This window comes from Myxocyprinus asiaticus, chromosome 21 (genome assembly GCF_019703515.2).
Source record: "Myxocyprinus asiaticus isolate MX2 ecotype Aquarium Trade chromosome 21, UBuf_Myxa_2, whole genome shotgun sequence".
In the NCBI taxonomy this organism is placed as follows: domain Eukaryota; kingdom Metazoa; phylum Chordata; class Actinopteri; order Cypriniformes; family Catostomidae; genus Myxocyprinus; species Myxocyprinus asiaticus.
The window spans coordinates 17,571,013-17,587,730 of NC_059364.1; the positions used below are offsets into that span (position 1 = coordinate 17,571,013).

The window sequence follows — 16,718 nt, forward strand, 5'->3', positions numbered from 1 at the left end:
GACATTTTCTCAACCAACTTCTTGAGGTATTACCCTGGGATGATTTTTAAACAGTACTGAAGGAGTTCCCATCTATGTTGGGCACTTATTGACTGCTTTTCTTTATTATTTGGTCCAAGTCATGCATTTCAAAAACTTTTTTTATTATTACATTTTAGTTTTATAATGAAATAAATGAATATGGTGGCACAATTATATTTTTGTTAAGTATTAATTTCAAACATTTAAGCATACACCTTCAGATCAAAAGATTTTTAAGATCATGAGAAACATTTCAGTCAAGTGTTTCAAAACTTTTGACCGGTAGTGTATATATATATATATATAAACAGTATGTATATATAAAAAATAATGCACATGCTGGTAAGAAATATTTATGGACATAATTCACCCTGCATTGGCAGATTATTTTGGAGCCTTTATGTATATATACTCACATTTCTGAGTGAGTATGTTAGTACTCGTATTCTATCCTCTGATATTTGAATCTGGTCTCTCCTCTCTTGCCTGAGTTTGGCTTTGAGTTCATCAAACTGTCTTTGAGCACAACGTACCCGCATGGTGTAATACATCATCTTCTTCATCACTATAGACTGATACACAATCACATATTCCCATCATTCTCTTCATTTTCAATAACTAAAACAAATAAGATGCGCAGATGCATATCAGATTCATAAAACACACACTCTCTCACCTCAGCTACATCTTTGAGCTGCTTGTTGGAAACATCGTATGAGTCCAGGCTCTGCAGATGTGGCATGTGATACAGGATGTGTGTGTAGTAATTATAGAGCAGACACAGTGGGTTTGGACTGGACTGAGGGTCCTTCAGACTCAGGTGCCTCAGTCGGGGAAGCCGGATTAGATGGGTCAGCTCCTACAAGAACATAAGGCTTGTTGAATCTTGGATTCATATTTTCTTGCAGGGACAAGAGCATGAATTTATCTGATAAGATCACTAAATGTTCTACTGATAATCAAGTAGAGAGAGTGGACAGGAAATTGATATTTAGTGGTGCTTGCTAAGGCATTAGTATACTATTGCTCATGCTTAGGGTCAGGGATTTGAACAAACTCCAAAGTCACCATCTAGCAACCACCCAGAACACCCAGCTCTGCATAGCAATGCACTAAAAACACTAAGGACACCTTAGCAACCACATACCAATGCCCTGTCAATGACCCACTACAACAAAGAATGAAGCCGGTGACTTTTGCACAGACAGGCACCACTTATATTTTTTTCAGAAAATGCAAAAATCATGTTTGTTATTGCTATTTTTATATCAATCCTTTGTTATTCATGAAATATCAAGATAAAATACTGTATCTGTCCACGTGAATGAAGCATTGCTTTTATCACTTTTACGTTCAACATAAAAGGAAGTCCATTTAGTTTCCCATTAGAGAAAAGAACCTCCACAATATGAGGCTCACGACAATTCACACGAACAATGAGTCCACAGATAAAAAAAAAGGCTCTATACAAACAACTGTCTGTTTGTGTCATGATTCTGTATGTGTGTGAAAGAGCTGTGAAGAAACAACAGACACAAAAAAGAGTGCAGAGCCGAGACAGAGGAGCTATCAATCACTCGACTCTCACAAAATAACAAAGACTCCCATTCAGAGACACATGCAGCAATCAGACCCCACACCACTTTCATGAAAATGAAAATATCTGTTTTTTTTTTGTTTTTTTTTAAAGTGCCACGGTAATTCCTCTCGTAAACAGAGAGATGAAAACTGCTTGGGCAAAGATGGCTCATTATGGTAATGATGTGAATTGAAAAGCAAAAACATGAACTGAGCCGTTCCTGAAATTATCTCCTCCAAGGTAGTTTAGTAAGTACATGGTCTGTTTAGAACACACAGAAATAACAATAATCAGATCTATAGAGAGCAGGTGAGAGAGATGCAGTAATAGCCTGTAGATACAAGCCTGCGGTAAAAACATTATGAAGGCCAGATAGACATTATTACTGCGTAATCTCGTACAATGAAAAAATGGGCACTATACAAATGGCAATCAACATTAGGCGTTAGGGGTTTTGACAAATTCCTAACCCTTTGAGCAACAGTGATGCTTGTCTTACTAAATACCAATAATAACTTAATATGAAAATGCCTTGCTGAAATGTTTCATGCCTTATTTATAAAATTACATTTCTATGTTATTATAAAGTAAATTAAAGTAAGTCAAATAATGGCATATTTCTCTTACCTTGAAGGAACTGATTGTGTTCCCTGAGAGATTTAGATTTTGCAAATTGATATTGGGATCCAGACTATGACCTCAGAGATAAACATGGTAAAGTTTAGAATGTAAAGCAACACATTTATAATGTCTTTATGTAATTAATATTTAAAGGTGCACTCAGTTATATTTTCCTCAGAAATGCATAGTAATTATTATACATAAGTATAAAACAATGACCACTTTCATGAAATGAACACTCCAGTCATATCAGTAACTTCATAAAAGCTGTTTGAATTTACATGGAGAGGGTATCCGCATGGGGGCTGCCATGTTATGATCGCATAACCAGCTGAATATTACCAGTCTTTCTAGCAAGTCAGTCCACTGGCGGCCATTTTTGGAATGCTTCCGGGAAGCTATTTCTCTTCATGAAAGTGCAGCTTCTATCTACTTGACTTGGGAAAGACCGAAATCTCCAAAGTGGTTGGTCAAGATTACAATTAAAGAACAAATTTCAAATCAGCAGTGAAATCTGACAACACTGGTATCATAAAGTGTGCTTTTTTACCACAGATTAGGCTGAAAACACAATTTTCCTGGCTTGTTTAGCTAATACAGATGCACATTCTCGAGTTGATTGTCAGGCAGTGTCTGTATCTAAAATAGCTTTTTTACCTGTAAGGTGGGACTGGTGTTTCAGTTTCTCCCATTCATTTTAAGAGAAGTGGCTCAACTCTGCTAAATAGTCTCTGATAACTCTCACTTAATCTCAAAAACTGCCCTGTTATTGGACACTTTAAATTAATCATAGCTGACTGTAGATATTGAATTTCTACAGCAGAATTGGGAACTGGCAACTTCTGAGTTTAAATGATGCTGCATCCATGCTGCAAGGTTTTAGTGTAAGTTCAAGAAGACGTATAATAAAAATTACTGAGTGCACCTTTAATATTTAATGATAAAATAAAGTAACAGTGGTGTGTTACAATGAACCTACCAAGTGTTTCAATAACATTATCAGCAAGATTCAACTCCTTAAGGTTTGTAAGTGAACTCAGGCCCTGTAAAACAAAAGCACTGTGGTGTACACACAAATATTTGAAAATAAATTCACAGAATTTCCAGTCATAAACATAGGCTACCTGTATGTCAGAGATCTGGTTTTTATTGAGCCACAGAACATTAAGTTCAACCAACAGCTCTAGATTTGTGATCTGCTGGATGTTGTTGTCATACAGAAATAACCTCTGCAGTTGCAAACAGTTCTGTAGGCCTGAAATCTCCTGCAACAGACAATATCAGACATGTCTGAATAAACTTGATGTATTTGTTCATGTCAGCTGCCACTGAATTAAAACGTGTTCTTAGCAATCAGAATGAATTAGTCAACAATTATGGACAAGACTGCAGAAAAATACAAATGTACTCAATGATCAGTAGTCCTTGTTAAAATTAGAACATCATAAAAAGCAGTACTGTTATTAGAAGAGGTATTTCAATACGATGCTGCACATTTATAAGAATATCTAAATCTTATCAGTATTATGTTCAGGTCAGTGCTGTTACTTACATTCAGCTTGCACTCCACTATCCATAATTCCCTGATGAGTGGGCAGCAGTCCAGGCCCTGAATTGAGCTGATGCTCTGGCCTACGATGGTGAGGCTTGACAGTCTGGGGAAGAGAGAAAGACCCACCATGCGCGGAAACCCAGAGAAAAACATCTCCACAACCTCTACACCACTCGCCTCCTGAGACACCTTCTCATAGGAGACTCCATTAGACACACACTGAGGAGATAACCAGAGGACAAATCTGAGACACCTCAGCACTGGTGGAAGAAAACCAGTCCACAAGAAAATGTCATAAGAACGTTAAGTATCACAGTAAAAAAAAAATTAAAAAATCTTACCAGCTCTTTTATAATTTCTTCATCTCCATTTAGTCTCCACTTTTCACTCTGAGTCATGATCTCCTTAAAAACAGTATTGATCAAAAGGCCATTGTACACTATTCAAAATGTCACTAATTCTTACTATAAGAATCAAGTGTTGGGAAGCAACTAACAAGTAGCGATGCTACTAACTTAAAGCTTAAGCATGTATCTTGTTCTGTTTTGAAATACCCGCTTAGACCTGCCCCAACAACGTTACTTAACCACTATCTCTTTGTTTGACCAACGGTAGATGGGGGTCGTTTTCAGCAATGACAAACTTCAGCTTTAACTACGTTTTCAGTAGCATGAAAATAGTTCAGCTATTTTCAAAACACTGTAGCTTTTCCAGTAACGCGCTACTTTTTCCCACGAGTAGTGGTGTAGTGCGACAAAACGCTACAACGATTTTCTGTCACATTGCCGAGCGAGCCATGGCCGAAATCAAACGTGCTCACCTAAATAAACAGTCATCTCTCTCATGTTGGGCAGTCCAAAATATTTAAGAGAATTGCTTTGCTTAAATTCACTGATTCACTTTTATGTACGTTGGGCACTCCAATTAAGTGAATCGGTTCGTTCAGTCGGTTCATGTAAATTAACTAGTTCAAATAAACAATTCACCATTTCAGTCACTCTTTTCTGAAGAAAAAAAAAAAAAACTGCTGCTGTTTTTCACCATCTTTACAACTCAAGTATAAAAAAATAGCGTTTTCTTTATTGTATTAGTTGTATTTAGAATAAATTTCTTTCCCAATGTTCAATTATATTTAGTAATTTATTAATGTATTTGTATAATGTTGTCACCCTAATTGTTTAATGTCTCGCTTCAATGTTTTTGTGCCAAATATATACGGTTCTGAATGCAGAATTAAATAACATCATCTAATACAGTAGTTAAATTATTAAAAAGTCAATTCAATACATTTAGATACTTTTATTAGTAGCGTCCCCAACATTTAAGTTGCACTGAAATTAATTAGCTACTATATACAGTTGAAGTCAGAAGTTTACATACACTTAGGCTGAAGTCATTAAAACAAATTTTTTTTAACCAATCCACATATTTAATATTAGCAAACTATAGTTTTGGCAAGTCGTTTAGGACATCTACTTTGTGCTTGACACGAGTAATTTTTCCAACAACTGTTAAAAGACAGATTGTTTCACTTTTAATTGACTATATCACAATTCCAGTGGGTCAGAAGTTTACATACACTAAGTTAACTGTGCCTTTAAGCAGCTTGGAAAATTATGTAAAGCCAAGACAATTAGCTTCTGATATGAGGTGTACTGAATTGGAGGTGTACCTGTAGATGTATTTTAAGGGCTACCTTCAAACTCAGTAACTCTTTCCTTGATATCATGAGAAAATCAAAAGAAATCAACAAAGACCTCAGAAAACAATTGTGGACCTCCACAAGTCTGGTTCATCCATGGGAGCAATTTCTAAACGCCTGAAGGTACCACGTTCATCTGTACAAACAATAGTACGCAAGCTATAAACACCATGGGACCACACAGCCATCATACCGCTCAGGAATGAGACGCATTCTGTCTCCTAGAGATGAACATAGTTTGGTGCGAAAAGTGCACATGGGGACAAAGATCTTTTTGGAGAAATTTCCTCTGGTCTGATGAAACAAAAATGTAACTTTTTGGCCATAATGACCATCGTTATGTTTGGAGGAAAAAAGGTGAGGTTTGCAAGCCGAAGAACACCATCCCAGTCATGAAGCATGGGGGTGGCAGCATCATGTTGTGGGGGTGCTTTGCTGCAGGAGGGACTGGTGCACTTCACAGGATAGATGGCATCATGAGGAAAGAAAATCATGTGGATATATTGAAGCAACATCTCAAGACATCAGCCAGGAAGTTAAAGCTCGTCGCAAATGGGTCTTCCAAATGGACAATGACCCCAAGCATACCTCCAAAGTTATGGCAAAATGGCTTAAGGACAACAAAGTCAAGGTATTGGAGTGGCCATCACAAAGCCCTGACCTCAATCCGATACCTGAAAAATCATGTGCGATCAAGGAGGCCTACAAATCTGACTCCGATACACCAGTTCTGTCTGGAGGAATGGGCCAAAATTCCAGCAACTTATTGTGAGAAGCTTGTGGAAGGCTACCCAAAACATTTGACCCAAGTTAAACAATTTAAAGGCAATGCTACCAAATACTAACAAATTGTATGTAAACTTCTGACCCACTGGGAAATGTGATGTAAGAAATAAAAGCTGAAATAAATCATTCTCTCTACTATTATTCTGACATTTCACATTCTTAAAATAAAGTAGTGATCCTAACTGACCTAAGACAGGGGAATGTTTTCTACGATTAAATGTCAGGAATTGTTTGAGTTTAAATGTATTTGGCTAAGGTGTATGTAAACTTCAGACTTCAACTGTAGTAGTTACTTAACATTATTAGGCTATAAATGCTATCATAAATATGGAAACTTCACACATCTGTCAGTAGTATATGAAGTTAATACTAAATAATAATAATAATAAAAAAACACCTACAAAAACAATGCTGCAAAAACCTATATTTGAAATATATGTTCAAACTAAAAATCCCCCACACAAAAATGCATATTTCTGCATATTCATTTTCTAAATTTTTATTATTATCAAAAACTCACCTCTTTGTATACATATGGCTATAGAGCCCAGCATGTGAACTGCCCAAGTCAAATTCCTTCACACTCCATCATATATAGCACAACAAATCCAACAGACGAATGAACCCTTTGCACCATACAGTTCAACAGTTGAATGATGCCTGTTAAGTGTTTAACATACCTTCTACAATAAAACATATCAACCCTCCAGGATCGAGCTGCATTTGTAGTGATTATCCTTTTCAATTTGCTCACTGTAATGTTTACACCAGGCCGTTGCTAAGGAAGCATGTGTCGTCGTTGCTAAGGAAGCCTTGTTGGAATGTGACTTTTCCCTCCAGCAGATGGAGCTAAAACACCGTCACCAATTCATTCATATGGGCATTCAACACGGTGCAACCGTCTCCTTATGTTTTACAATATAAGGAGCAGTAAACTACATCAAATGCTTGAAGTCGCATTATTACACACATTTATGTTTTTTTAATGAGATTTAAATCGGATGTTTCTTGTGGAATTTTCCTCTTATGAATGCGTTAGTGCTTGAGTTACTGAAAAAGTTTAAATGTCGAGTGTGTATTAAACTGTGATATTGTATGGACCACGCCCTTGGTGTGGCGGCGCGCGCACTCGGACAGTCCTTTAACCGGAATGTCGCTCTCTCTCCGTCCTAAATCCGTGCCAAACGCGAGCCGCACAGATACAGTGACGTCAGCTCCGAGACACTGAACCAAACACATCAAGCCCCACTGGCTGCGCTGCCGCGAGACGGGAAGCATCGGCCATATTAAGCGTCACATCTTTGAATTCCTCCTTCAATTTAAAAGAATCAGTCTCGCCGCGGAGCAAACCTACTGCGCCGTGATCTCTGTGTGCAATTATTGTAAGCATGTCCGCTAATTTGAGCGAGGGGCCGGGTTTGGATGAGAAATGGTTCGGAGAGGAGGAGGAGGAGGAGGAGGAGGAGAAGAAGAACAGGATGTTTGGGAGCACAGGGCCCCGTTTCGACGAGATGCGGGACGATCTGGACGCGAAATGCTGGGAGACAACGAACTCGCCCAAGCAACAATTCCATCCCTTTGAAGGAAGCGACGTTGCCATGGAAACTGCATCTACAGGTAAATTCGGACTTTTAACATTTCTCATAGTGTATTTTAGTGGCAAGGTCCGTCTTTAATCACCGCCGGGGATAAAAGATGATGATGATGATGATGATGATGATGACGATGAATTGGAGGTGAAGAGACAGCAGGCCATGGGTGTGACAGCGCCTGGATGTCTCTGCATACACAAACGCGCAGTGATCAAACAAACAAACACGCAACACACACACACACACAAAATAAAAAAATAAATTAAAAAAAATTATATATATATATATATATATATATATATATATATATATATATATATATATATTTCACTTCTCAAAATAAGCCTATTAAATCTTTTAAAATATTAGAATGATGTTCATAAAACCATAATTATAATCATCACTTCCCCTTGTCTTTGTCTTTCTCCTTGGCCTGTCTCACTGTTCTAAATCACAGAGTATGGCTTAATACTAAGGCATTGTTCACCTCTCTAATAAACCTCCTCCTCATATAGCACAGCGGGACTATCGAAACTTCACCTCAGTATGACAGTATGTTCAGACTTCTGTCAAACCTAAATTAGAAGTATTTACATAAAAAAAAGGACAAACTCACATTCCAACCACTATTACCAAAGTCTAAAGGTTATTATAATATATCTAATTTAATTTAGGCTAATTAATGTAACTAAATGTAATCTGGTCAGTTATGTCTCAGGTTTGTTGATTTTGGCCTTAGCCATTTTAGAGATGTGCAGTATTTATATAAAGCCATGTTTACATTCCAAGAGTGGCACATAACCTGCCTGTGAAGTGGGATTTAGGTGTATTTACACACAGACTGTTTAATGCTGCTCAGAGGTGGCATACATGCATTTACACAGCAATTCCAACTGCATAAATAATGTTATGATATTAATGTTTTAAATATAAAATTATGAATATAGAAATATGAAACAAATAAAAAATATGAAGTTATTTCTTGTTTTTCAGAGGTTTTCATTGTGTCTATAATCATGTGTATATACTCCTATGTGACCACAGGGATGTTTGTTGGGGGTCAGGGCGGGGTTGGGGATTGGGAGGGGGAGGGGTGGTTGTGGGGTTTAAATGTTGATTCCATGTATATATGTTTTGCTCTTCTTTATTTAATGTAGGAATCAATAAAAAAAATTAATTACAATATATATATATATAAAATGTTATTTTTTTAGTATGAAATTAAATTATGAAATATATGCTCTATCATGACAACAACAAAGTTTATATCCAAGCTTTTATCCAAAGCGATTCATCTTCAGTTGCATCAGAAAAATACTATCCGAAACAGATTAGAGTGCAACTAGAATAATATATATATATATATATATATATATATATATATATATATATATATATATATATATATGGTCAAGTGCTCATGGAAAAGATTTGTCTTAAACCATTTTTTGAAGACCGAGGTCATTCCACCAATGAGGTAAAGTGAAGCCTAAAGTCCAGGAAAGTGATTTGGTGCCTCTGTGTTAGTACAACAAGGTGCTGCTGGTTTGCAGACCACAGGCTTCTGTGGGAACGTAGCTCTGCAGGAATGATTTTAGGTAACCTGGAGCAGACGTTTAAGGCTGATTAAGGCTTCTCTGATGCTGCATTTCATTTACACAGAATCAAAGCAGCATCAGAACTGCCTTACTCGGGGCTGAGGTGGGTCAGAGCAGGCATAATTTAGTCTGGATTTTATGCACCATTGCATCTTTACACAGAATTGTGAGCAGGCACGGAGAAGACTTAACTCTGCTGTAAAGATGCCTTTGAGATATAAATGTTTTCTTGAGTATGAAGAGATGAGATGATTAATGCAAAGAGGAGTGCATGAACAGTATATACAGTAATTACATATCACATTTGGTGGATCTGGCTCAAAATGTACTTGTTTTATTGTCTTTAACCATTGAAGCAGAGATGAAACAGCTGTTTCAATGCTATGAACTACAACTGACCTGGGAAATATCAGCCTGGAATAATTTTTGTTCTTTTTCAGTGAACTCTTTGTGGAGAGTCTTTCTGAGCCGTTTAAACTAAATCCTCACCGTAACAAATAAATGAATAGTAGTGAGTTTTTTTTAGATTGAAAGGATGGTCTTGGAGTCTTAGTCTGATTCCTAAACCACTGACAATGATTATGATTTAACACTGGGTGGCAATAAAACAGAGGTCCCACACACTGATCTAGAAAGAAGTGTAGGCTACTTTATATATACATTATACATTGTATTGGATGTTCAGACTATAATATCCAGGTACTCATTGTTCTTTAGTTTTGCCTCATGCTGCAGTGTTTAATGTGCTGTTAGTGTTTCTGTGGATCAGTGTGACAGATAAAGTAGTAATGATGTATCTACAGAAACCCTGTTAGTCACAGAGCACAGGCATGCAACAAAGCCTACATCGCACACCAAGCATGAAAAATATATGAGGTAAAAGACACTCACGTGCATTCAAACTTTCAGGCATAGAGGGACGTACTATAGTATTTCACCTGCATACTATGGTACTTCAAATGCTTACGATTACCATCACAGATTTAAAGGAATAGTTCACCCCAAAATTTATTTTCTAAACAATTATAGCTTGTTGCCATGACAACATAACGCTGTAATCCTAAAACAACCATAAAAACAATGATTTAAACAAATACAGCTAAAATAACATGACTTTTATCAGAAGAATTAATGTTTGTGGTTTTATAAAATTATAAGCATCACATTTCTGCCTTTAAAAATTGGTCCCATTCACTTCCATTGTAAGTGCCTCACTGTAACCTCGATTTGTGCTTTTTTAAAGAAGGCAAGTTAAAGTTGTTTGCTGTGGGTAACATTAAGCCACAAATGCTGTTAATTGAGCTTAACTTTTATTTAACCTGGAATGTTCCTTTCATTGGTACCAATAAATGAGTAAATAAAAGCATTATAAAGTAGTCCACATGACTTGGGCGCTATATTCCAAGTGTTCTGAAGACATACGCTAGCTTTGTGTGATGAACAGACCAAAATGTAAGTCATTATTCACTAATAATATTTTTCATGTGCTACAGCTCTTAAATCAAGTATGTTGACTATGCCGCATGTTGGGTATCGATAACATCAAACGTCATTTTTAATGTTATGACATCAAAAACTGACATCAGGCGTTTTTTCTGGTGCTAATTCTCAGTTTCTGGTTTTGCAGGTACTCCTTATTGCATTAAGGGTCTGGCTGAGCAGCCATTATGGCTCAAAGCGCTATTATTAGCTAGGGGAAACTACACATGCATACATACAGTATATACATGCTTACGCCCATGCACAGTCTCTCTCACATGCTTAAATATTCATGAGCCTAAAATCCCTCAGCTCCCCTGTGTGCTTGTTAGCTGCAGCACACACACTCACACTCACACAAACACCAAGTCTGTCCTCCTCTCATGGAGGCAAGCCCAGATACACATATTCTTTTAAACACATTCAAATGCACTTTCAAAAAGACCCTTTCTCTCTCTTGTTCTCTCACACACACTTTCACTATGGTGAGGTTCTTGGTTCTTCTCTCTCTCTTTCTCTCTCTTTTCCTGTCTTTCATACCATGTCGGTTTGGCCTGTAGTTAGCTCAGTCTTTAGCATTCTCCCTTTTTAAATAAACAGAGGGAGGACTATTTATAGGCTGAGTGAGAAAGAGAGAGAGAGAGAGAGAGAGAGAGAGATCACACAGTCTTGCTACAGTAGCCAAGCCAGTGAGCTCACTGCTCTTTAAAGTCAACATGAATTGCTGTTCGCAACCCATTTTACTTCCATAATGTGACGTATTTTGAGTGAAACAAAATATTCAGCAGGTAAAATGTTGGGCAGGACTCGATTTTATCCATCTGGAATTAACTGGATCATGAAAAGTGGGTATTTATATATCAGAATGGAGCCAGATCTGAATGTAAGTTTGCTAAAACAATGCCTAAATAGCTATTTGGCAATTGACCTTTCACTAAGCATAGCATTCATAGCATCATAGTGAGATGTTATGAGCAGTTCTGTTCACTTACATTAATGTTATCAGGTTTTTAATCACTATTAAATGACGCTTTTCTCATTTCAAGTGACTGCGATAATCATTTGCCTTTATTCTGATTCACAGTCTCCACAGTTTTTAATCAAATTACGTGTAGTGTAATTTAACAATTTCTTTCACCAAAAAATGTCACATAAATGGCTTTACAATGTCACTCTTCATTCCAGCCTATATAAGAATATTATCAATTCCATTAATAAAAATATTTTGCCAAAACCCGCACCGTTCACGGCAATCTCCCATTTATTCCTATGGGAAGTTCTGCAAAGCTTGTCAGGGCAAGCAACGGTAACCAATGGGGGTGGAGCTTAGCAAAGGGTCAATTGGTACCAATGTATCCTTCACAATAAGACCAGGAAGGTGCATTAAGAAAGTAAATAGGGTCTATTTTGATTTCATGTTGATTTTAAATGACATGAATGGGCTTGAAATAAGACCTGTCCACACACTGAGTGGCTCTACCCAACAAAAATGCTATATCTCTGATCACGCCATCAATAACATCACTCACTCATGTCAATATGTCCACCGTAATCCACTCACCATTCTTTCTCTTACTGTCTCTCTCCTCCTAGCTCTCTCTCTCTCAGTCTGCCTGTCTGATACACTGAGGCAAAAGGCCTAGACAAGGAAGAATAGTGGTGTGTACTGTCTGTCCTCATTCGCAAAGTCACTCAGGCATGAGAGAGATACAGAGAGACTCCCAACGAACAGTAGAGTGTGAATGTGAAAAGAACATTCCTCCTTTCACTTTCAGGCAAAGGCATAGAACATGCAAGGACTACTCTAGCACAACAGTAAAGGTCCAGTAGTAAAAATGTAAAAAATTTCTTCCGTAGGTAAATCGATTTTTAGTTATAATGTATATACCTTTCAAGACATACACTACCTGTTTTGATTTCCAAAGTTGTTAAAGTGATAGTTCACCCATTAATGAAAATTCTGTCATTTACTCACCCCCATGTTATTCCGAATGACTTTTTTTTCTTCTGTGGAAAGTGAAAGGACATGTTAGGCAAAATGAAAGCCTCAAGGCCCCGATATACTTCCGGAGAAGTTCTTCGTTCACAGGTAAAAAAAAGTTTGAAACAGCCGAGCAACGGTATACTGTTTGCGAACATTCAGACACCCATTGTAGGAAGCGTTTAGAAGTACAAATTTAAATATGAGGACGATCAGTTAAACCTTAACTAATGTGACATTAAAATGTGTTATCAATGACTTTATGCCTCAGTCTATGAGTTGAACTCACACTAGATTAGTAAAAGATGCAGTTATAACCACTCAATGATGATTTAAAGTAACATGTGCAGTAGAAAATGTGCAAGTTGTCTTGTTTACATTCTGAATTCATGACCCTAATGCGCTAACATGATATATACGGCCATATTATACACCGATAACACTCTGTTATTATAATTTATGATGACACCAATACAACTGCAAAGATTGGTGTATAAAAGGCAGCATTGAAAGGGTTTGTGCTCCCCTAACAAATTTATACAATATACTGTAGTCATTAGTGAAGGCTATGGAGTTTAATGCAATTAAACTTTAAACCAAACAAATACACTCACTGAGCACTTTATTAGGAACACCTGTACATCTACTTATTCATGCTATTATTTGATCAGCCAATCGTGTGGCAGCAGTGTAATGCATAAAATTGTGATCTCAGTGATTTTGACCATGGCATGATTGTTGGTGCCAGACGGGCTGGCTTGAGTATATCTGTAACGGCTGATCTCCTGGGATTTTCATGCACAACAGTCTCTAGAGTTTACACAGAATGGTGTAAAAAAACATCCAGTGAGCAGCAGTTTTGCGGATGGAAACGCCTTGTTGATGAGAGAGGTCAACGGAGAATGGCCAGACTGGTTTGAGCTGACAGAAAGGCTACAGTAACTCAGATAACCACTCTGTTCAATTATAGTGAGCAGAATAGCATTCTCAGAATGCACAACATGTTGAACCTTGAGGTGGATGGGCTACAAAAGCAGAAGACCACGTCTTGCACTTTATTAGGACCATAGTGTTCCAAAATGGGGTGCTTAGTGAGTGTATATTTAATTGAGATTAAATTAAACTTTAAAGAAATTAATCAGTAATGGATAAGGATGGGAATCGTTCAAATGTAACAATCATGGGTATTCTTCCAATTCAGATTCCAGTTAATTTTAGTACTTCTTAACCCCCAACTATATATGATAAACAAAGATACAAAACAAAAACAATATTATTTTTGGAAACATACTGTAGTTCTTTTTAAACTGAAGTATCATTTATTACAACAAAACTCTGTTCTGAATGTTTATATGAATGGAAACTGGCCAGTAATGAAGAACAAAATAATTTTTTTTACAACTAATCTTCAAATGTAGATAATTTTTTACTAAGGATTTTCAGCAAAGTGGCCTATAATTACATCGTTTTAAGTCTCATGAAACACTGTCAGAGTATTTTAGTATGGTGTTCCATCTGCTTCGTCAGAAGAAGGCAAACATTCATGAGCCATTGATGTAAACAAATATATGAAAATCATTAAAAAAAATTTAACCCGTAATAAGAACCTGTTCTCGATTCCTGACTGCAACAGTGAACGACATCTCTCCTTGTGCCCTAACCTTCTCTCTCTCTCTCTCTCTCTCTCTCTCTCTCTCTCTCTCTCTCTCTCTAGGTGAATCTCTGTCTGACATGCATTTGAAGTCATCCCCAGGTGAGGGGGATCTGTACACATCTCTCCTTTCCTCTAAGTCCTCCTCCAATCCTTTCAGTGATGGCACTCCTCTATTCTCCTCCGAGGGCAACCGTTCTCCTCCTGCTCCCACCGGAACCGACTCCGGCATCTGCATGACACCGGGAGACCCCTCAGACCATCATATGACCCTGCAGGGCTCACACAAGCCTGACCACTACAGCTACATGGACATGGGTGATGATCTGTCTGATTTTGGTAGTGTTGGCAGTGCCAAGAATAAGCAGCAGCCTCCCATGTGTGTCTATGGAGATGATGACGATGATGATGAAGATGAAGATGATATTCAAAACTTAAAGCCGAAGAACCAAGAAAAGGAAAGTAAAGAATCCAGCCACGACCCCTTTGATCTGGGTCGCTATTTGGAGAAGAGCCCTCTTGGTTCTGAAGATGTGGAGGTGAAGGACGTTAAGGGATCAGCAGGCGGGCAGCACACGTTTCCATACGTGGAGGATCCTTCGGACGAGGAGATGGCAGATTACCGATCGTATCGCAGGATGGAAACGCCACAGAGTGTCAGCCCTGTGAAGATCACTGTGACTACAGAGTCCCACACCGCAACAACCCAGGCAATGAGAGTGTCTCCACAAGGGGGAGTGTCCGAGAGAGAGAGTGTGCTCAGTCTTGGTCAGCAGGGTCTTCCCACTGTTACACTGTCAGAACCAGAAGATGACAGCGCGGCCTCCTCAGCTAACCACTCCCCTAACCACTCCCCTACAGGTAGATCCCTCCCACCTGTGACTCACCTGTTTCAGTGTTATTACTTTTACAAAATTTTATAATGTCTGATAATAGCTATGGAGGGGCAGATTACTCTAAATTGAATCATTAAATAAATATTTAAATATTTAAAATAAATCATTAATCAATAAATGTCCCTTGTACATAATTTTAGCATTATCTGTATTTTAATGATTCATTTAATGATTTTATAGATGTTTAATAATTTCATTATGTATTTAATGATTCATTTAAATATTTTTTTAATGATTTAATTTTGAGTAATTTGGCCCTCCATAGTTAGTGGGCTGAATGGCAGATTAACATAATGCACCATATTTAGGATTCAGGATTGGGTGGGGCCAAATGTAATAAAGGTTTAAAGGTGATGTGTGAAATTTTTTCAGTATTAAAATACTTAATCCTATACCAACGTAATATGAAGAGATAACTATAAATAAGCAATTTGTTGGCCGATTTACCCATAAAGTGTAAGCACTCTGGCTCGTAGCCCTATCAAATCATTGTTCAGTTTGAGTATCCTGACCTGTCCAATATAGCAACAATGGATCAACCAATGTTGTTATTTTGGGGCGGGACTATCTTTTTGTTCGACCAATGGCAGTTGGGGGTAGTATTTGTGAAACCTGTTTGAAAACAGTCATTATTTTTGCATTGGGTAGTGCAGAAATTACACACTTTACTTTTAAGAATTGAAAAATCCATATTGCTCGGCCACTAATCTGAATATTAGGTTATTCTGAATAATTAATAGGAATTGGAGTTGTAAGGATTTATGGCTAGATTCCTCTTAACAATTCTTCTTAACAAGTTCCTTAACGGTTCCATTAATGAGTATTTTAATACTTTTGAGGAAGAATTATTTGGAATAAATAGGTGCAATTCTTGTTGCATTACTGCCCTCAGCAGCCTTTTGCCAAATGATGAGATCATTTCAGATTTCGACAGAGCAGAAATACAGTAAGAAATCAGAAATAAATGTAATACAATTCTTTCCGTGTTCAAACAGGCTTTTTAGATGCGTAAATGCAATCTAATAATTATTATGAACTATGTAGTTTATAAAAATTCTAAACAAAAAATTTCATGCATTTCATTCATTTATTCTATTATAAAATTCCACTGATTACAACAAAACTCATTGTCATATGAACAACCAGTTAGAAACTACACTGCCTAATTAAATCTCACAAGCCTTAAAGCTGAAGTGTGCAATTTCTGCACCACTAGAACCACCGATCGGAATTGTACAAATAAACATTTGCTTTCAAACA

General features: G+C 37.3%; 2 protein-coding genes across 2 annotated transcripts in view; one reads left to right on the forward strand and one right to left on the reverse strand.

Moving 5' to 3' along the window:
• The window catches only part of lrrc9 (leucine rich repeat containing 9), a 33,106-nt gene extending 26,278 nt beyond the window's left edge, over positions 1 to 6,828 (reverse strand). The window contains exons 1-8 of the mRNA XM_051648284.1: positions 6,782 to 6,828; positions 4,115 to 4,177; positions 3,774 to 3,992; positions 3,346 to 3,486; positions 3,201 to 3,264; positions 2,228 to 2,298; positions 698 to 880; positions 438 to 593 (exon numbers count right to left, since the gene is read on the reverse strand). Of these exons, the coding sequence (XP_051504244.1) occupies positions 438 to 593; positions 698 to 880; positions 2,228 to 2,298; positions 3,201 to 3,264; positions 3,346 to 3,486; positions 3,774 to 3,992; positions 4,115 to 4,171 (891 nt within the window). The 5' untranslated portion in view covers positions 4,172 to 4,177; positions 6,782 to 6,828. The remainder of the gene's footprint in view (positions 1 to 437; positions 594 to 697; positions 881 to 2,227; positions 2,299 to 3,200; positions 3,265 to 3,345; positions 3,487 to 3,773; positions 3,993 to 4,114; positions 4,178 to 6,781) is intronic.
• A 562-nt stretch (positions 6,829 to 7,390) lies between these two features.
• Positions 7,391 to 16,718, forward strand: part of LOC127412234 (reticulon-1-A-like) — a 35,087-nt gene continuing 25,759 nt past the window's right edge. Inside the window, exons 1-2 of the mRNA XM_051648447.1 lie at positions 7,391 to 7,878; positions 14,626 to 15,423. Of these exons, the coding sequence (XP_051504407.1) occupies positions 7,650 to 7,878; positions 14,626 to 15,423 (1,027 nt within the window). The 5' untranslated portion in view covers positions 7,391 to 7,649. The remainder of the gene's footprint in view (positions 7,879 to 14,625; positions 15,424 to 16,718) is intronic.